Below are 21,438 nucleotides of genomic sequence, written 5' to 3' on the forward strand. Positions count from 1 at the left end.
CAAGGGACCCACGTCTGGGCATACCCATCCCACGAAGGGTGAAAAGTGCTACGCAAACAAATGATGGAGAGAATGCTGACTAAATCATACATTCACCCCCAGTCAAGAGATCTGGGTTAAATCCATCGTTCTTTTGCTCACCATGCCACCCCATTCAAGGTAGCCTGGCTGATGAAGGGTGATGCCCTGAAACCGGTCCCAGAATGCTTGTTTCCGGTCCAGGGAGGAACTGGCTTGGCAGTTTGGGCTGGACTGTTCCCACAAGGAACAGGGTCAAGACTGATTTGCATATGGCTGGGTCCAAACTGGGGTGGTGTGGTGAGCAACAGAATGATGGATTTAACCCAGATCCTTGTGACTGGGGGTTAATGTTTGCATTGGCCAGCATTCCGTCCATCAATTGATTCTTTTGCATATGTCGCCCTAAGTGGGAAGGGTATGCCCAGACGCGGGTCCCGTGCGCACTACACCACTGGATTCAAGCAAGCCTGGCTGATGAAGGGTAATGACCTAAAACCGGTCCCAGGATGCTTGTTTCCGGTACACAAGGAAGAGTGTCAAGACTGATTTGCATATCGCTGGGTCCAAACTGGGGTGGTGTGGTGAGCAAAAGAATTATGGATTCAACCCAGATCCTTGTGACTGGGGGTGAATGTTTGCCTTGGCCAGCATTCCGTCCATCAATTGTTTCTTTTGCGTACGCAAGTATGGGCATGCTTTAGGGAGTGCAAAAAGATGGCTGATAGTTGAACCGTCATGGAGTACTGATAAGTTATGGGTCATATGCTGATAATTATGAATTAGATACTGGCCCGGTATGGAAGGAGGCATTTTCACTTAGAGTGTGCCAGAACAAGAGGGCGCAAAAGGTTCACTGAGGAGAGGCTAAACATTAACAAATAAGCGTGTTTTAGTAGAAAGGGCTGTACATCTACACTACAGCCTATCAGCAGACGGGGTAGTTGAAGAGTACCTTCAATTACTTCAACAAGTGACCAAAGAAACATAGGAAAATATGCTTAAGCTACAAGGGGAAAGCCAAAGGCTACTTAGAGCAAGCAATTCATGAACAGGCAGGAAATTAGAAGGTCTGTTGAAGTAGAGATCTTGGGGAGGAGGGAGATCGAGTTAGGTGCAGAGCCTAGTTGGAGGCCAGGCCATGCAACCAACACCCCGATGTACACACCCATGTGCAGGGGAAGAGAGGGGTAGTGGGGCTTCTGGGGGACATACTTGAGGACCCAAGGGGGAAATGGAAGCATGGCCAGGCCTGGCCGGGCCAACCCATCACTGTGCACGGCAGAAGGGCATGCGCACAAGGGGAGTTGGCTGCAGGTTTCACAAGGGGGATGGGCATGTGCTCGACTTGGAATATGATTTTTTGAAAAAGCACATAAATTGACAGGAATAAAACAAAGGTTAAAGTGAAGTTACAGTTAAGTCTTGGAATTAGATATCTAAGAACTAATGTTTAAAAAAAACCTGTGAAATTCGCCATTTATAGTTTAGCAAACAAACTATAACTTGCACCCAGGCATGCACTGTTTATGACCTCATATATTAGCTCACTCAGGGAATGTCGAATGTCCGGTATCGTATTTAAGAACCTCATTAGGTGGTATAGTGTAGGGAGACCGCAATAGAAAGGGTATAGGTATTGGAGTACCGGGGTCTCTAGAAATGGGCGACAGCCATAGAGAGGTCTAGCAATGGAAAATGGCAGCAGAGAGGGTCTCGGATGGGAGTTCATAGGGAGGATCTATGGATTGGAGAAAGCTAAAAAAATTATGATTCAAGGATGAGAGATGGCCAATAGAGTTTAGGAATGGATGATGGTCACAGAAATGATCTAGGGTTGGGTTATGGCCATCAATGGGGGGGCCCAAAAGGGTGTGTAATGACCATAAAAAGGTCTAAAGGTGAGAGATGCCCATTGAGAGGTTCTAGGGCGTAAGTAGGCCAATAAAATAGTGTCTTGAATGAAAATGTCGTCCAGAGGGTTGTGTGCTGGGAAACCAGAAAGACTGCCTTGGAACCTGGTAGTCTATGGTCCGATGATTAAAGCCTGCATATGTGTCCAACGAAAGCACAATGATCCAAGTTTTGATTAACAGGTGAGTTCTATGTTGAACGGTGTGTACAATGATGGGGTTCCCAGTTTTAGAGAAACTCTTATTCTCATCATTCTGAAAAAGTCATTTCTTCAACTCTTAGAGTATCCCACATCTAATAAATCACAGAGACTGCAATGTTATGTTAAGCAAATTTGTAGAGCGGGCTAATCACCTGTGAGGGTATGCAGACACTGAAAAGGAGCAGCCTGAGTGTGGGGGGAGATCAGGCCTGTTTCGTCTGGAAGAGCCAGGTCTTGAGGCAGATTTGCAGATTCGCCCGTAGCAAAACCATGGCCTAATTCACTGCTAAAATTAGTTGCTCAGTTAAGGCAACTTCTATTTTAGCACACATGTGATGATCTGGGATTTGTAATCCGTTTCCATCTTTCAGTGGTAGTGGCCCCAAGAACTAGAGTTCATAGAGCACACGGAGTGTGGCCCAAGAAGATCCACAGCATAATGCAAATGCTAGAGTGGCCACAAGAAGGAGGCAGATGATGCACCATTCACCTTACAGTATTCAGGAAGGCTAGGTGGTAAAGGAAAAAAAAATCAGTTTTACAAACCTCTTTCCTGAACGTAAGAAAAAGAACAAAAACGTCAAAAAGCACAGCAGAAGAGCTCTCTTCAGTCCACTCAACACCACTCCAACACCTGCTGTTCTCCTCCAGGAGGGTGAAGGCACCCCCTCTCCCCACATGAACACAAAACCTCTTCTCGCAGTGTGCCTGGCACATAAGTGGCATACCGGAAGTCAACACTGCAATGGGAATCTATGTTACTGGGCTGCCTCTCAGAACCGCGTCTTCATCTCAGTATTTTATTCAGCAGCACTATAAGAAAACAGGACTAACTATATTAATCAGACTGTCCAACCTCTCCCCCACTAACCAGCCAACCACCCCACTTCACAAGGAGCTGGCTGGCCAGGGCAGCTGTGTCTCTCCCTACATAGAATAAGCAACCCCAGATGCTTTTGTGACGGAAGATCTAGCCTGTGAGGTGCAGTGAGCACATGGTCCACATACAGAGGACTCTTGTCATTTAGGGATAGAAGAAGCCTAAGCTGCAACAAGAATACTGCAAATATGCATACACACTATTTATATAGCGCCTTGATGCCCTTGGGCTTAGTCCGCGCTTTACAAATCTCATTTCATTTCATTTCATAGTCCTTAAGCAGCACACCATTACTTGATTTCGCTCACAGTTAACAATACAAGAGGATTAAGCTACCGTCAAAGGTCATTTACCTCAGAATCACCAGAACACATGTCCTCCAGTATATTTAGTTAGTAGGGAGGAAGTACAAACGTCTCACCTTTGGCACAGTGGGATCCCCACCATACCTTTCATCATCACTGAAATTCTGTGCCAGCAACAAGACTTGTCCGTCGTCATCAGAAGTGCATTAGGAACCTAGAATAAGGCTAATCCTAGGGTGTCAGATTTAGTACTTCGGAAGAGGTCTTGCAAATTTTTTACTCCGTTTCGAGATTTACCACATGCTCACTTTTTCCAATATGAAATCTGATATCTCAGCTACACCTAAACTCTGGCAGGCTGCCATCTTAGCAATGGTCAAAATGACCCTTGGGTCCAGGAGGCAGCCACCGTAACTATTTCCAAGGACCCCACACCCATCTCTGGACTTCGACATGTAAATGTCTTGACAATGCCCTATAGAATCCCTAGCTCTAGCAGGCTGCCGTTCTAATGATCTTCGATGGAGCTCTGGGCTCCAGCACAAACCATGTTAGTGATGTGCTGTGGAACGCAATTGTCCTGCAGGTGACCTTAGTAGTGACCCCGAGAAACCAGGGAGAGGGGGCGGGCACTTCAGTTTCAGATGTCCCCAGTTTCTTTCAAGCAGCAAATCTATAGATGTTCCACGGAGCCAAGTCTAGGACAGGTGGCTTGCTTAGTAATATCCCAGGTTTCAGCAAGTAGCCATTTTAGTTCTGCCCGCGAGATGAAAGGTGGCCTTCTTGGAGCCGTCCTAAACTGCACGTTCCTCTGGCAGGGAGTCAATTTATTGACATCTGCTAAAGCATAAGGTTAGCAAGAGCAGCCATGCTCTTTTTTTTTTTTTTTTTTTGGAAAACCTTTATTGTACAAAGAAAGCTCACAAATACGGGCCTACAACCCACGAGGGCTGGCCACCACATGGTAGATAACGAAATAAACGAAAAACAAAGTCTCTACAGGATATGTCACCCGGAGCACAGGAGAAACAACAAAAGGCATCGAGCAATCCGCAAGAACAGAACAATAAAAGGTTAATTTTCTAATGCGGGGCGGGGGAACAGAAGAACCATGGGCCGTGAAAAAAACCAACCAGGGAGGGGCCGCGGCAAGCCGCCATCTTATGATCACAGAATGACAAAAGAGGCCATACAAACATAGATATCAAAGAGTATAAACATAATCGGAATATAAAGAAACGACAATGGCATCAATCAAACCGCACCTACCCGTCGCCGCCCCCACCCAAATTGAGGAGACATAATCAAAAAGGCCCACATAATAAAAGACAATACGATACGCACCCCAACAGAAATAAAAGGACCCCCATAAAGGAGGAAAAAGGGGAGAGGGAAAAAGGGGAACGAAAGAAGGGACTCCCACCAAACCACGCACCCCCAGGAGTGAAAGCAGGATAATAGAGTCCGGCAAGCGACGTAGCAAAAAATCGATACCGAATTACCCAGCGAGCCACAATCAGATACACACCGGAATACGAAAGTCACAGAAACTCCCCAGGGGGATACAGGAGGAGACGGAGTCCCGAAAAAAGTGAACACACAAGAGCCATAGAACAGAAAAAGAGGAAATAAGGGAGGAAAAAGACCCCCCAAAACGGACAGACCCCCCCAACCCACCCCTAAAGCCCACCCTGCACCCCTGCAGAAGGCTACGGCCTACCCCCCCGCAGCGTGCCTGTCGCCCTAAATAGAACCCGAAATATAGCGGAGCAAAGTTAAGTCGGAAACAAAAGACAAAAATGGGAAGGGAAGAGAAGGAAACGAGGGATGGGAAACACACACAGACATACACGGGGGAGGGCCGGGAGACAGGAGTAAACGCACCCAGCCACCCGCCTGAGTCAAGGAGCCAAGTCCCCGGGAAGCCAAGGAACATCGAGTTAAAGTCCAGGAGCACCAGTCAGTCACACAGAACCATACCGGGACAGGTTGACCATCCAAACCAGTGCAAGACTACCGCACACAGATGCCAGTATACATCAGCCCTGTCCTTGTTTGTCCAAAGTGGAAACGGTCCGATCCAGCGAGGACCAGGCTACGAAGAACAGGAGACAGACAGCAGGAAGATCCAACGGCAGTCCGGAAAAGGCACGTAAAGTGGAACACGGAAGATCCAGGAAAGTCACGAAGTGTAGCAAACGATGCGGGCACAAGTCCAAGGATATGTCCAGAAAAACCGACCCATCTGGGCCAGCACAGGAGACATCGCCGGGCAGCAGCGACCGAAAGGAAGCGGGAGAGTCATGAAGGCCAGGCCAAGCAAAGTCCAGCTCCCGGGCCTGAGAAAAAGAAGGTAGCGCAGGAGGAGGAGGCGCCATCAAGTTCCGTAGATCAGCAGACGCGGTCGGAGCCGGGGCCAATTCCGCCAGGATAATTCCAGCCGCACCCCTCGGCGGTACAATCACATCCGGCCGTGGGGGCCCCGGAGGCCCGCCGTGAGGAACCATCTCCGAAGCTAGGACAGGCGCGGTCACACAGAGCCGCCAGGAGAGCAGGGTGTCCAGTACCTCCTTAAGTGTAGGAAAACCTTTACAGTATCCGGCACCCGGGCCATGCCGCGGGCCTTCAGCGCTCGCCCAGGCCCGGTCAAGACACCCGGGGTCGGTCGCCATTTTGAGAGTCCAACAAGGCAGCGCGGCTGTAAACCTCCGCCGGGGCGGCAGCAAGGCAAACAACGTCCCGCCGACCGGCAACAGAGCACCCCGGGCAGGAAGGGGGGCCACCAGAAGAGAGGGACTCGCCGGTCACCCAATGCCGCCGGACCCGTTCTCCGAGTCCGGGCGGCAAAATCAAAATGGCCGGACCGGAGAACAAAGGGAGAGCAAGCCGGACACATGAGGAGCTCCGACAACGGAAGGCAGCGCCTCCACCATAGGCCTCCTCCCCACGGGAATCGGCCAGGAAGGACCTCCGGCCCACACGAACAACGGCCTTCCGACCACCTCCTCCGCGCCCCGGAGGGTAGATCCGCAGGCTCCGTCCGGCCCGGGAGCCGGCAAGAAGATCCAGGCCAGTCCGCCTCCGACACCCCAATACAATCGGGGGCACTGCACCGGATCCACAGCAGCCAGGATAACCGGAACAAGAGGTAAGTGCCTGCAAGGCGTCGTAGCACTACCACACAGCAAACAGGGCTTCCCGGGGCAGGATTACAGCAGGATAAATGTGAAAACCCAGGCAGGCGAACGGAGCCGAGCTAAAGCGCGGCCATCTCGGTCGCGAGCTAGGCTCCTCCCCCTCCAGCCATGCTCTTGATGTCGCAAGTGGTCCTGGCTCTTGCATTGGGCCCTACTCTATGCAGCCACTGCAGTGATTTCCCAAAGAACCAGGGACTCCAGAAGTTGTCACGCTTTCTCGACCATCCTAATGAAATTTAGATGTCATGTGACTCCAGCAACCAGCCTCATTGATAATACCAAATATATTTTGGCTCTGGCGTCTGATGACCTCTTGCTCAGGAAAACTGGAATCATAGTGATGCCTGAAATAAACACTACTGTGCCACACACATTTCATGCAGAATGCTCATGAAGTTAATGTGCAGTTTTGAGGAAAAAATGCAGCGTGTACTGAAAAATCTGTAAGCTTTGACACTTAAGCAAGTTTGCTGCTGGTTTAATGCATCTCCCTACGCTATGAATAGTTCTGTCTGGAGGGTGACAGCCTGGAGGGTACATTCTCACTTTGTTATCCTCTGGCTCACCTGAAGACTAATTAATGGCAAAACATTGCATTTGATGGGAATGGCGGAGTGCTGGGCTCACTGATACAGTGACAGAAAGGGAAGACGGTTCAAGGAAGGAGTGAGGAAAGACAAAGAAATTAAGAGCATAGCACTTGGTGGCAAGACAAATCTCTCAAACCATCACAACTACCAGGGGGCAGAACACAAGGGGAGTTGGTCAAAATTAGGGGAAACTGAGCTTTTAATACATAGGTATGGCTAATCGTGAAACTACTATTCTCGGAACTACATTGAGCTCATGGCCATGTTCAGCAGCCATTGTTTTGCAGACCGGTGTGCATGCTCAGTAGCTGTAGACAATGGTGCCTCAGAACATATTTACAAAGAGATGCAGTGCATATTTGCTCCTCGCTTCGGAGGAGAAAAAAACCCAGAAGCCATCCATGCTGGGCAATACCTGCTCAATTACCATCTTTCCACCATATCCAGTTGTACCCTCAGCATTTCAGACATTATCCCCATCTTATCAGATCTGACTATTCCATGATATTAGCACACCAAGACACTTGCACACTGGCCTACTTCAATGGTTGCCAATCCCTTCCCCAAGGGCCTCGCTATCCCGTATTTCACGACTTCTCTGAAAAAGGCATTATTGATGCAAAGGTTCTATCCCCTCTTAAAGACGTTAAAGGATCCAATGGGCTCCCATTCTAGTCAAGGATGTAGAGCCCTCAGGACTTCAGAAGATCTTTGCATCCCTGGGAATTTTTCTGAAATTAATTGGTATCAAGAGGCCCAAGGTCACCTGAAACGCCTTCTTTCAGCAAAGGTACTGAGTGACCAGCAGCACTGTGGGAGAATGGCACCCAATGGGCCGGGCTTTCTCTAGTCCGTGTTTGTGCTAGTTTTCTTGCCAACACAGAAAACTGGAGGTTTTGCACCCTTCTAGTTGTCGCACAATGGACACTACGTTCCTCATAGTGGTGAGTGGCATTGGATTCTGAAAACGAGGAGAGAAGTCTGAGGGGGGGGGGGATAAAAGAAGGTGAGGCAGAGAGACGAAAAGGAGAGGTGAAAATGAGGACGCGGAAAAGGATTTTTTCAAAGCTGTTTTATAAGGCTGAGAACCATTACATCAGTCTTGGCCGCGTTTAATTACACAGTAAGGTGGAATTCGTCCAAACAGGAACTCACACACCCAGTAACTAGTAGGAAGCCGCTCTCCTTTCCCAGAGAGTCGCACTAATTACTGGATGTTGTGCGACAAACAAAAATGACACACTGTTTGTTTAGGTGTTTTATACAGCGCTAACATGGTACCGAAGGTTACGTTAGAGAGCCGCTGGACCCAAAGTATGAAGCAATGCCAAAACAAAGCAATGTTCAGACAGTCTTAGTGACCACTGGGCTCGAAAGCTTATACATTGAGATATGATCTCTTCCTGCTGGCATTTGTTACCTTTCTGGGAAACCTCAGATTAATGTATTTGTATTTATTTATTTATTTACATAAAAGGATCTGAAGATTTCAACAAGCAATGCGGTTATACATAGCAACAGAACAACAGTACAACAGGGCGCAGTCGATCTGGGTGGCAAAGGGATAAAATTGTGTAGGTAGAACGCATAGTGAAAGGTGCATTTGAACACAAAAACAGACTGAAGGCACAATTATAATACTAATTAGACTATTGAGGAATATATATTCATCAACATATTTACATTATGGAATGTTTGGGAGGCGTTTGTACTACGTTGGTGAGCTGCGCTGCAATCACAGGACGACAATCTTAGTTCTGAGGAGTCACGGAGGTCAAATGCCCTCTTTGAGCACAAGTGCAGCTAGCAGCCAATGATTGGGGCTGAGAATAATGTCTGGACCCAACACGTCAGGTAGGAATAGGTCTCTCGCGGAAGATATTTAAAGAAGCCGCCTTTATGGCTCTCCTTGTGCTGCATTTGTCACCTACTGAGACAAATTTGATACCACGATTTGCAAACTGAGTTTACTCTAGGTGCTTGAAAAGAAGAATTTTATTGTAAGCCAACAGAATAGTAGTCCGTTGATCTAGCGCAGAAGAATAAAAGAATGGATGTTGTAGGTTTCAGATCTGACGCCTACAGGTTGATAACAAAGTATAGCCTAGTGTTTCCTCCGGCACAGAAAATGATGCAGAAAACCACAGGGTGGTATGCTCTGCTGCCACTCCACAAGCAAAGGCCTCTGTAGCTGGGCTAGGGGCATGGCTGGCCTTCTGCAGGGCCCAGCTACATTTCTGGGCCAACTCATGCCTCTGTGACCACAGATGGGAGGTGAGGTAGCCCAACAGGACACCTTGGGTAAATCAGCCAAAGCACAAAATGCAACAGAAATGAGTTGGAAGAAGGAAGGTAATTATCTTGGTAACAAGCACTGTCAAAGCAAAGCCAAAAGATCTCACCGTTTGGGACCTACTAGCTTTGCTTGTGGTTTTTAGCGATGCTGTGCAGCATGGCTGAAGAATAAGAAGAGAAAACAAGCATTGGAAATGCAATAGGTCTCGCATTAGAAAAGTTGGAGCTATTGGTCTTGTAAATGACAAATATTTTATTTATTTGTTGGTTTTTAAAATAGCTAAGTTGATAGCTTTGTCATTTACAATGCCAATAGTTATAACTTTCGCGAATGTGACACCTATAGCATTTGGAATGCAACATGTTTTGTATTTACGTGACTTAGATGGCAGCTCTGGTCGTTAGGCCACATCTCTAGAGAGCAGGAGAGTGCAGCAGGGGAGAGAAGCACAGCAATGCAATAGGTCTCGCATTAGGAAAGTTTGAGCTATTGGTATTGTAAAGGACACATTTTTTATTTATGTGCTTGTTTTGAAAATAGCGAAATTAATAGCTTTGTTATTTACAATGCCAATAGTTTTATCTTTCGCAAATGTGACACCTATTGTAACACAATATGTGTTGTAGCACTGAGTGGGGTGAGGGGTGTGAGGGTGAGGGTGAGGGTGAGGGTGAGTGAGGGTGAGTGAGGGTGAGTGAGGGTGAGTGAGGGTGAGTGAGGGTGAGTGTGAGTGAGTGAGGGTGAGTGAGTGAGGGTGAGTGAGTGAGGGTGAGTGAGTGAGGGTGAGTGAGTGAGGGTGAGTGAGTGAGGGTGAGTGAGTGAGGGTGAGTGAGTGAGGGTGAGTGAGTGAGGGTGAGTGAGTGAGGGTGAGTGAGTGAGGGTGAGTGAGTGAGGGTGAGTGAGTGAGGGTGAGTGAGTGAGGGTGAGTGAGTGAGGGTGAGTGAGTGAGGGTGAGTGAGTGAGGGTGAGTGAGTGAGAGTGAGTGAGGGTGAGTGAGTGAGAGTGGGTGAGTGAGGGTGAGTGAGGGTGAGTGAGGGTGAGTGAGGGTGAGTGAGGGTGAGTGAGGGTGAGTGAGGGTGAGTGAGGGTGAGTGAGGGTGAGTGAGGGTGAGTGAGGGTGAGTGAGGGTGAGTGAGGGTGAGTGAGGGTGAGTGAGGGTGAGTGAGGGTGAGTGAGGGTGAGTGAGGGTGAGTGAGGGTGAGTGAGGGTGAGTGAGGGTGAGTGAGGGTGAGTGAGGGTGAGTGAGGGTGAGTGAGGGTGAGTGAGGGTGAGGGTGAGTGAGTGAGGGTGAGTGTGTGAGGGTGAGGGAGGGTGAGTGAGGGTGAGTGAGGGTGAGTGAGGGTGAGTGAGGGTGTGTGAGGGTGAGGGAGGGTGAGTGAGGGTGAGTGAGGGTGAGTGAGGGCGAGTGAGGGCGAGTGAGGGTGAGTGAGGGTGAGGGTGAGTGAGTGAGGGTGAGTGTGTGAGGGTGAGGGAGGGTGAGTGAGGGTGAGTGAGGGTGAGTGAGGGTGTGTGAGGGTGAGGGAGGGTGAGTGAGGGTGAGTGAGGGTGAGTGAGGGTGAGTGAGGGCGAGTGAGGGCGAGTGAGGGCGAGTGAGGGTGAGTGAGGGTGAGTGAGGGTGAGTGAGGGTGAGTGAGGGTGAGTGAGGGTGAGTGAGGGTGAGTGAGGGTGAGTGAGGCTGAGAGAGGGTGTGAGGGTGAGTGAGTACAAGTAAGAGCACAATACCAGCTACACAGAATAGTGCTCAGCTTTCCTTTTAACAGCCGAATGCATTCTGGGAGTTGTCGTCCTGTTTCATTTCAATTATAACAGATGTACTAATGCACCCTAAAAGGTAAAGGCAAGCCCAGGGCAAAGCTCTGGAATCGCTGATGATATGGTGTCATCTGGAGAGCATAGTATGGAAGACAACACTTCTTGCAGGAGAACTGATATACATTTAAATGTACAGCAGCAGATACACGTGGAAGAAGGAACTGTAATTGATCTCAATACGACTGCAACTTTCTGTTGAAGGAGCGAAATAACTCAGAAACACATGTCCAGGAATGTATCAAGCATTGGCTGTGCAAACACATATGTTAAAACACATCTAACAGGAACTGCATCTGCCATAATGATTTGCGGTATGTAATGCTGACCTGCAGTGTGCTCCCGCACCCCCTACCCTTTTGAGAATTGGACCAATTTGCCCGAAAACAATGACGTGCAAAAGAAAGGCCTGAACTGGGACCCGGAGTGGCAGGGACCCGGAATAGCTGCTGACGTGATGCCATCTAAGAAGGAAAGCAGCTCCCAGGGTTGCCAGGTTCACAGATGGGTGCCATTTTTCCCATTTGTGCGAGGAAAAAAAAACAAGGGGGCAGGGAGAGAACAGACGAGTGGAGGGAGGGAAGGGGTGTGCGGTGAGAGAAAGGGGAGAGCGGACAACTCAGAGGTAAGGGACAGACAGAAGTAGAGAACGGAAAAAATATATAAAGGGGAGAAAGAAAGGAGTGAGACATATAGTGAAGAGAGTGAGGCGGGGGAAAGGAGGAAACACGGGGAATCGAGAGGGAAAGAAGAGATGGCGAAGCAGAGGGAAGGGGAGAGAAAAAGGTGAAGTAAGAGGGATAGGGAGAGACAAAAGGAAGACAGACTGCAACAAACAAGACGGAGGGCATTAATGTGGGGAGGGGGGAGGAGAAGTGCGACACGGCCGCAGCAGGGGGCGGAGCGGGGAGAGCGGCAGGGGCCTTTGAAGTGAATCTAAGCTTCACTTCAAAGGAGTGGGAGGAGTGCTGCTGGGGAACAGATGGCGATTTGATGCTGTGCACGCGCATTTTAGGTCAATGCGCTTGCGCATTGACCTAAAAGCGCACGGGCACAGCACCAAATCGCCAGTCTAGGCAACCCTTGGGTAAACCTTGTTTAAGCGCCTATAGTCTCGCTCAATGCGCATGCGCATTGAGAGGCGAGACCTAAAAAGCCTATGACATGGCCGCCTGCTTCATTTTGTAGGTGGGTGCACCACGTATGAGCTTTTTTTTTATTCTTGTATACTAAGCAGAGTTGAACCTGTAAACAAAAAAAAGACCAAAAAAAACAAGCTAAAGGCATTTTTGGGGGGAAGGCAGGGGGATTGAAAATAACACTGTGGCATGTGTGGGGAGGCAACACAGAGCATGTGGTTGGGGGGAGCAACACAGAGGGCGCAGATGGAGCAGAGAAAAGCAAACTGATGAGAAAACGCAGGGTGCAGAAGCCCACAGGGAAAAGCAGAACACTGAGCCGAGCGGGGGAGAAACACAATGGTAAGAGGGAGAGCCATATGGAGCACGGAGAGAGGCAGAGAAAAGTACACTAGGGAGACAACTGAAACAAACATGCACTCCTGTGGGGCGATTAGGGCAAAGGAAAAAATGTTTTTAAAAGTAAGTAATGGAAGGACACAGGTAAATTGGAATTGATCTACGAGAAAGACACACACATAAGATGAACAAGGCAAGTCATCAAATAAGAAGCAGGCACATGAGGGTGACAGTACAGCAAACCAGTGGTATGCAATGGCCAGGTTGCAGGCAGTTCTAGGTAAGCTCACAATTTATCTTTCGTAACTAAATAGTTGCACTGTCTAGTAGTCTCAATCTAAAAAGAGATGGAAAAACCATATGAAGTTCTCCACCAGGAGTCGACATGGGCATAATGGATATGTAAAAGCACAAAACGTAGTTCCTGGAAGGTTTTATATTGTGCAGGGGTTGGGTATGGCCATCAACAGAGGGTCATTGGTATAGGGAGGGTTATGGTGGATTTGCAGGAGTTCATAGCATATGGGTGGGTACTAGGTCGGTGTAAGGAATGGGCAGGTTAGAAAGGGGCCTAAAGTTAGTAGGTTTGGGCATGCGTGGAATGGTCAATGGTTCTTTGTGGCATGGTGTGGGGTGGGGTATGGATTGGGGTTCAGTTGGTCTAAAAGATGGGCATCACCCTCGGCTCAACTAACACATCACTGTACACTCTCAGCTACCGCGGAGTCTAGAACCGAACCCACATGGTGTATATCATGCACAAGTAAAGAACCAAGTCTTACCTTCGTACGGACAGTAGATCTTTCCAGCCATCCAATCTGCAACAAAACATAAGAAATTGTATGAGCTAACAGTGGCAGGAGAAAGCTGCATAGAAGCATCTGGTTTTAGCTGCCAGAGACACTCTGGCCAGAGGTGCTTTAGCCCACTGTGGCTTTACTTCCAAATCAATGCTACTCAGAGCAGACTAAACTCAATTTGTAATATCAGACTGATCAACAACAACACATGACAAAATCTGATTGGCCAATAAGGTGAACTCGCTAGGTGCCTCAGTTCAGGGCCTTTGTTACAATGGCCATGACAACTCCGAGGAACAATATTATCAATCGAAATATTGGTACTGTAGGTTTCAGACTTTTTCCTACGCTGCATTTCCGCTCCGTTGAAAGTTCGGTAAATTGGATTCAGGGATAAATTGTAAACACTGCATGTTTTCTATGTTCCAAGATACAAAACTTTGAATACTGTCTTTTTATCCTGCAAACATTTTGTTAGGTTTTCCCAGCCGTGATATGGGTGGGGGTGTGTGTGCTTGTGTATGGGGGGGGGGGCGGGGGGGCGGGTGCAGGGTGTATTTGAACTGGGAATGAAAGCAGTCAATGTAATGAAGGCTTAAAGCTGCCTATTACAGTAAAATAACTTCAAGATTATAGTTATTATAAGGCCAGACCCCATGTTCACTAAACCATGCAGGAAGTAATGAAGTAGGGTTCTTAGCGTTTTCAAACACAACATACGACATGCAGTCCGCAAAACAAAAACAGTGGTTTATTTACACACACACTTGAAATACTGACAAAACTGGAAGGAAGACTATGAAAAATAATACCTATTAGCAGCTATCAACATACATATTGGTTTATCACTAGGAGAGCTGCAAACACTTCTGATCATGGACTTGGGGCTACTGCATGGAATTAATAGCTGCAGCAGCTCTCTGAGCCTTTGCAGCCTTTGGTGCGCAACAGCTGATGAACCACAACTTAAAGCTTAGCAAAATCAAAATAAGTTTATAGACGTACTTTGCTCTGACTGGCCGTCAGGGCCGGACTGGCGGTAGCAGGCACCAGGCCTTTCCCCGGTGGGCTGGAGGGGTGGGGCTGGTTTTGTGCCCCTGGGGGCCGGCTTTGTCACGGAGGGCCTGTTTTCAGTGCCCTGTAACGAAAGCGGGAGCGGTGCTTCTAGCTAGCACCCCCTCCACTACCAGGGCCAGTCGAGCAGCAATCTGCCAGGGCTGGTTGCTGTTCCCAGTCCGGCACTGCTGGCCGAAGTTCGATTCGGCCATTTGGGGCAAGTACTAAAACTTTGCTACTCTAGTGCATTTTTTATCAGGTTTAATGGAAAAGGACGAGACCACTTAGTCCAAAGGTCCTTCTAGAGTGATGAGACTGGCTAGAGAGGAAATCGCCATCTGAGGGCAGAAAAAATGTCCTTAAAAAGTGAGCGAAAACTTCTGAGCGTAAGTGGAATTGCGGACAAACGCCCACAACTTCCGCTCTTAATACAAAGTATTACACAAGAAGCAGCGAACACAAGGTTCAGAGGGCCTGGAAACAAAGCACCAGCAGGCTCACTAAACATCGCACTGGGGGGCAATCTTTGAATCTTTGAATGCTAGTTAATATATTGTATCACTGTTGTACTGATTTAAAGCGGCAAAATAATGCTTCTAAGTAGATTAAACTTACTTGAATAGTAAAAAACAGGTAAAAAAGCGGTGTACTGTAGGCTATACCATTCCAAGGTGGTTACCTAGTTTAGTACAGTGGCCCAGCCCAAAAACAACCCTGGTCCCAACACAGATGTTCACAGTGAAAATCCTCCACCGTCAAGGTATTGCCAAAGAAGCTAACACCAAAACTCGTTTATTAAGTTAATCTGTGAGATTCCATAGACAAAATACCAAACTGGTAACCAGTAGGCAAACAGTTAAAAAATTACAAATATATAAAAAATTACAAATGATAGATCAATATACAACCTACGAGAAAAGGGTCTAACAAGGATTGTCACGTTGCACATCTTCAAATCTAAGTGATTATCACATTTTGCCAATGAACCAATGCGGCCTGATTAGCATTTATCAAGGATTTGTCATTGGCAACCCCTCAGTCATACAGTGACAAATTCTAAATATGCACAAGATTACAGAGGGTGAAACAATATTCAACCCCTCCTCAGAGGGTTAACAGGGATTATCAAAATGCACATATTCTACCTGCAGGATTTGACAGGGCCAAATCCTGGCCTAATACATGGATTCTAGCAGATTTCTGTGACGCAATACCGGTCTACAAGTTTTAACACAGTAAATAACAATTCATTCTAACAGGTCTATTGACATTTAACATATGGTTTTCACAATAAATAAGGCCTACTGGGCTAGTTGTAAATTATCATAATAGAAATATTATACCTATGGTGGTGACAACTTTTTCCTATGAACCAATCAGGCCTATACCGTTTATTACTGGCTTGACGTCGAAAACAACTGTACTCCACATAAACTTTCCCACAAGGCAACTATTAGTACAGTGTCATAAAATTACAAGTATGTACAAAATTACAGTTGGCAGAACAACATACCGCCCTTACTAATAAGGCCTAACAATGATTCTCAAACTACAACTCTTCCACTCAGAGGGTTTGTCACAAGGGGTATTTAACAACAAATTCCTTGCATAATATGGTACTCCGTGAAATGCAATGTAGCAAAGTACCGGTCTACAAGCTTTTACACAGTGTAATTGCAATCCATCATTAAAGGTCTATTGGCTTTAACAAGTGCTTTTCCCCAATTAAAAAAAGCTAGACCTACTTGTATAATGTTTCATAATAAACAGATCAAGTTTATAGCCTTGATCAATGAATTGGAAACAACTCAGCCCTGCTGTAGTCAATATACACTTTTCCTCAAGGCAAAGCGTGCAATATAACCACTCTTTTCAGTGGAAGATCAATACTTCTGTCCAATCTAAATCTGTACTCAAGAAAATCAACAGTTTCGTAGAGCCCATCTCTCAGTTGTGCTTTTTAAAGATCTTTTTCTGTTGATCACAATTTCTGGAGAACCCCGCGCTGTCAAGTCAGACAGAAATAAAAAATCAAATCTTTTACCCCACACAACATTTAAACTGTACATTGGCACGCCGTTTTAAGGGACCCTGATCTACCACCATGGACCCTACTCTGTATCCTGCATTGCAGCAGCAATCATAGAACCTGTAACCCCAGGTCTCAGTCGTTGGTCTCATCCAGTCAAACCTCCTGGTCTGCCTGGCCCTTTAATCAGAGAAATACAATAACAGTTATTGCTTTTATCATTTATATTACCACCGTGTCACACTGAATTAAGAGTTCAATAATGGTCATTGGTATTCCCAAACTCACTCGTATTCACTATATAAACCTCAGCAGGATGAAATACAGAGGTAACACGGCAACGTTGTGACCAACTGAATACACACAAATCTCTGGAGCAAGTGAAATAACCCACTGATCTAAATCTAATTTTGTTGTTTGGAAGCACAGCCATGCTTTTTACCATTCTTAGTTGCTCCATATTAGTTACCTTCCGTGGCACTGTCATCTTTGGCATAGGCGCCCCTGCAATGACTTGATCGCCTTGATACAGACCTAAAAACAAAATGCAGCAATACTGAAAAGGAAGGAATGCCTCTGGATGGAGAAGCTGGTCTCTACTGCCCAAGGACTCAAGAAAATGCAAGGTTTACGTAGTACTACTTTCATTCAAAAAAGCTTTATTTCTCATATAAATTATGTTTGCAATTTCCGTAAATTCTCTGTGGAAATCCTTGACAGTCTTTTGTCTATGTTCATTAACATTACTGTTTTAAGTTTGAATTTGTACTGCCTTCAAAAATCCTTTTTTTCCCCCCATTTTATTAAATCTTTTGCATTTTTAGTTATCTCAGGGATCATTCCCAACAACTGTTTCAAGCATTTTTTTAGGGTAAGAGTCTTTCTCTCAAGATAAATCTCAAGGGGTATTTTACTTACCCGTTACTGATCAACTAATATTTGGCCCCCCTTTTATTGTTTGTACCATCAGCACTGCGTGACACAAGCTCTGTTTGATAGCAACGTTGAACTTTTGTTCATCGGCAATTCCCTTGCCCTACTGCAAATGCTGTCTGACATTATAAGCCCGGACCCGATGATTCCTTTAGCTTTGTAACGATTTTAACTTAGGAACTCTTTGCGCTGTAAATAAATTAGTTTATTTTTGAGTCACACTAGGGATTTTTTTTAACACGTTTTGCAGCACTGATGGGTCATTCCTAAGCAATAGATTTGGTTTTTACCTTTAAAGATCTCACAGATGCAGGCAACTGTATTGAAAAAATCGAGGTGAAACACTGACATTATAGAATTGGCCTACAATAATATTATTGGACTATCACAATAAACATTTGTTCCCTTACTGAGCAATCTTTTGTGCCACTTGTATTAATTTCTTTCTCTTCGGTCTAAAAGATTTTTCACACACTATTCAGGAGTGAGGTTTTTCATCTGCACGGAGTTACCTACACAATTTATTTTTTGCAGTATATGTCGATTTTTCGACACAATATGTTGATAGCTACCACTGTATCCTCAGTTATGTCAGTTTGTATATTCCCTTCTAAGGAGGAAGCACTTACATTTTACTCTAAATGAAAAGCAGCCAGTGCTACCTCGCTGAGAAGTCACGGGCGAGATCGATTTATAGGAGAATTCTAGGGTTTATTGATCCAGACGGTTGTCTCCTTGCTATCACTGTTGAAACCAATAAGACATTATCTTCTTATGCACACAGCAACGATAAATACATGTTCCAATAAAACCAAGGCCGTATCTATCCATGCGTAACTTTTTATACTGGAGACTCCCACGGTCCTAACATTCACAGCCAATGAGGCCGGAAGGAAACAGATTGTGTGGAATTCATCATACTTGGCATGGGTTATTGTTTAGAGATCCCAGTTTTGCTGTATTTTGTTTTCCCTCGATATTTTATTGGAATGTCACAAAGCATTACAAGCACAACCGAGTCCAGGGCAGAATGCAACATAGTGACCAAACAAGTAGGCAAGCGGACCTTTAAACCCAGACATCTCACATTTTATAATGAAAACCAAAAATCTCCTCACCCACCCCACCCTTTGCCAAGCCCCACCTATGAAATCCACTACAATCTCCAGTGATTCTGCACACACTGTTCTCACAATTTAAACGTGCGCCATCTCACCGCCGTATCCCAAGGCCAAAAAAAGAGAAAAAGAAAAGTATCCCATGCAAGACTCTATAACGCTGTGCAGCCCCTCTCCAGTAAACTATAAACCCGAGAGAACCTCGTGATCTTGGGCATTCCAGACCCAGACGGATGTGGCAAGGTAGTCGACTAATGGTTGCCACTGATCATCAAATTTGTACGCCATCTTGTGGAGTCCCCACGTTAACTTCTCCATTGCTAACAATACCCATAACTTCCCAGTCCATTCATAAATCATGAAGATTGTGGCCACACCCCCTAAGCCTGGGGTTGCATTCATTTACCATCTGAATTAACCCTGTATTTTGTGGTCCTGAGGAATGTGCCACTCTGGACTAGGCCCATGTCGGAATCCTGAGAGGAGCTTAAAAGCAAAGTGGTTCACTGGTTAGACACACACTCTAACATTGGCAAGCAAATATATGGATCTATGAACATGGTGCCATGGTTGAACTGGTTTGGGTCTGATGTTAAGAGGTAGACGGGAGGCCGTATTTTGGTAAATTTTAGCAGACCCATCATCGCTGCTTGTGCCCTGGCTACTTTAGGTTCACTTAGATCTTCTAGACCGTCTAATAGTCAGCCACTTCCCCTTGGGTTTTTGACAAGCCAAAAATAGTGTGCTGTTCCCTGTGGAATCAGGTTCTGCTGAGGCAGGGCTTTTGGAGCAGATTTATACTGCTCCCCATTTGTGCCCAGCCTTGCTGACAACTATCAGATTCGCTCCTTTGGGCAACCTTGGCATCTGCAACTGACTTATCACCTCTGTTTAACCTTGCCCCTTCTGTTTCTCTGTGCTTGACCCCCCTACAGATTACCTGGCTAGTAATCCTTATGATCCACGGTCGTTAACCTGGAATACTGCATGCCTGGTAGCTAAGTGTAACACCTGTAACTGGGTGCAGTTTGTTAAGAAATACCAGTTGACCGGTCTGTAAGAAAGATGGGAAGAGCAAAACCGCTCTTCTCCAGAAGGATATAAAACCTATGCTACCTCAGCTGTGGAATTATCAGCAGGGAGAACTAGGGGGAGAATAATTACTTATGTTGCTGTGAAACTGCGGGGGAAACCAAGGGTTTTGCTTGCAATTCTCATCTGTTGCAGGGACTGAAGTTAACTTTCCTAGGCTCTACATCTTTTGCACTAATCAATTTATATAATGCAAAAGCCTGGACTGATGAGCCTTTCGACTTTAACCTCCGCCATTGAAATTTGGCTGGTGAATGGATGTGGGACGGAGAAAGTTATATTAGCTGGTGATTTTAAGTGCCATTTTTGCGATTGTCCTCTAGAATAATCTATTAGCAAGCCCAAATGTATATTGGCAGCAGGGCTTCGCATGGTTCATACAAGGGAGAGCTCCGAGCTAAATAGCATGTTAAGCAATTTTAATCTCGTTTTCTCTATGGAAAAATTAGTAAAGTCCCCCAACCCCTGCATTTTTCCAATTTTTAGAGGGAGGGGTTAAGCTTCCATAATAGATTTTATTTTTGCGTTAGCCCCCCTGTTCTTGTCTATTACCCATTTTAGTATAGTGCACAGTCCATTCAGCATTCATAATCTCCTGTCCTTAGTGATTGGTGGGATAAGTGGTGGGGCTAGGAGCTCGCCAGAGGCTCAGGACGTTCTCCCTCTCAAAGATCAAAGTAGGAGACTTAGATGGCCCCACGTGGAGCTCAAACAGTTTAAAGAGTCTCTATGCCCAGGGTGTAGGCAAAAGATTTCCACATGTTTGGACCCATGCTCCTCGAGTGGAGATATTTTATTGGCATATGCAGGCATCACACATGGTGTTAGCACTACTTAAGATTCCTGAGCTGAACACCAGGCCACAGGAATCAAAATAGTTTAACCGTAATCCTATTTGATTCTAATAAAAAGTGGAAGCGCCTGATTGATGTTAAGAAAGCGGAGCTTATTAAGGTCACAGGTGCAGTGGCTACGTTTGCCCAGAGGCTGCGTAAAAGGCCCCTCAGAATTTTAACCAATGTTTATCAGGCTAAGTGCGTTTCCAAGAACCTATATGGTAGTGAGACATGGAGATACACAAAAGCGGATCCATGTTTTTAAAGCATATGTTGCGGGTCGTCCAAATCACTCCGGCTTTTGGTGTCCATGATGAGTTAGGAGAAAATTACATAGGAGACATATGGCTCTCAGACCATTATTATGCTATATTATGGTCTGGACAAGAGAGGAATTTCAGTTGAACAGGTTGATCCTTACAGATTCTCTCTCTCTTGACCATGTGGACAAGATCCTGTGGATCGCATATGTTCAGTTCGCCTTTAATAGCTTGGGTAGGGAGGACTTATGTAATAGCCCCTTTGCCTGCAGTCAGTGAGGGACCAGTTTTTAGAACACAAATCTCAACAAAGAAAGCAGATACAACTGCTGAAACTCAGTTAGGGGGGGTATATGCTTTTAAAAACAGTCCAGACTAGGGAAACGTATTTACTCATTGCAACTACTGACAGGGATAGATTCTTGCTGACCAGATTCAGATTTAACAAGCTGCATTATCTTCTGGCTTCTAGTGGTTGGAGCCCATCTGGTACTTTGGGTCCTTGCGACTATGTGTCTCTGCAGGAAACCCTATATTTTTCTTGGTTTTGCAGGTATTTTAGCTCACCCAGGAGGTGGTTTACTATGCCTCTAACAGAATCCTTTAATTTTATGCAAGTTTGGCCT

At 46.2% G+C, this 21,438-nt stretch overlaps 1 protein-coding gene across 2 annotated transcripts in view; it reads right to left on the reverse strand.

Annotated features, from left to right (window-relative positions):
* Positions 1-21,438, reverse strand: part of HS6ST1 (heparan sulfate 6-O-sulfotransferase 1) — a 253,600-nt gene that overhangs the window by 140,651 nt on the left and 91,511 nt on the right. For both annotated transcript variants that reach the window (XR_013602379.1, XM_078666075.1), the window contains exon 2: positions 13,471-13,506. Coding sequence is in view for 1 of the 2 variants with exons in the window: in XM_078666075.1 (XP_078522201.1) it covers positions 13,471-13,506 (36 nt within the window). In the remaining variant the exon portion in view is untranslated. The remainder of the gene's footprint in view (positions 1-13,470; positions 13,507-21,438) is intronic.

The sequence above is a fragment of the Lissotriton helveticus genome, chromosome 11, assembly GCF_964261635.1.
Source record: "Lissotriton helveticus chromosome 11, aLisHel1.1, whole genome shotgun sequence".
Taxonomy (NCBI): domain Eukaryota; kingdom Metazoa; phylum Chordata; class Amphibia; order Caudata; family Salamandridae; genus Lissotriton; species Lissotriton helveticus.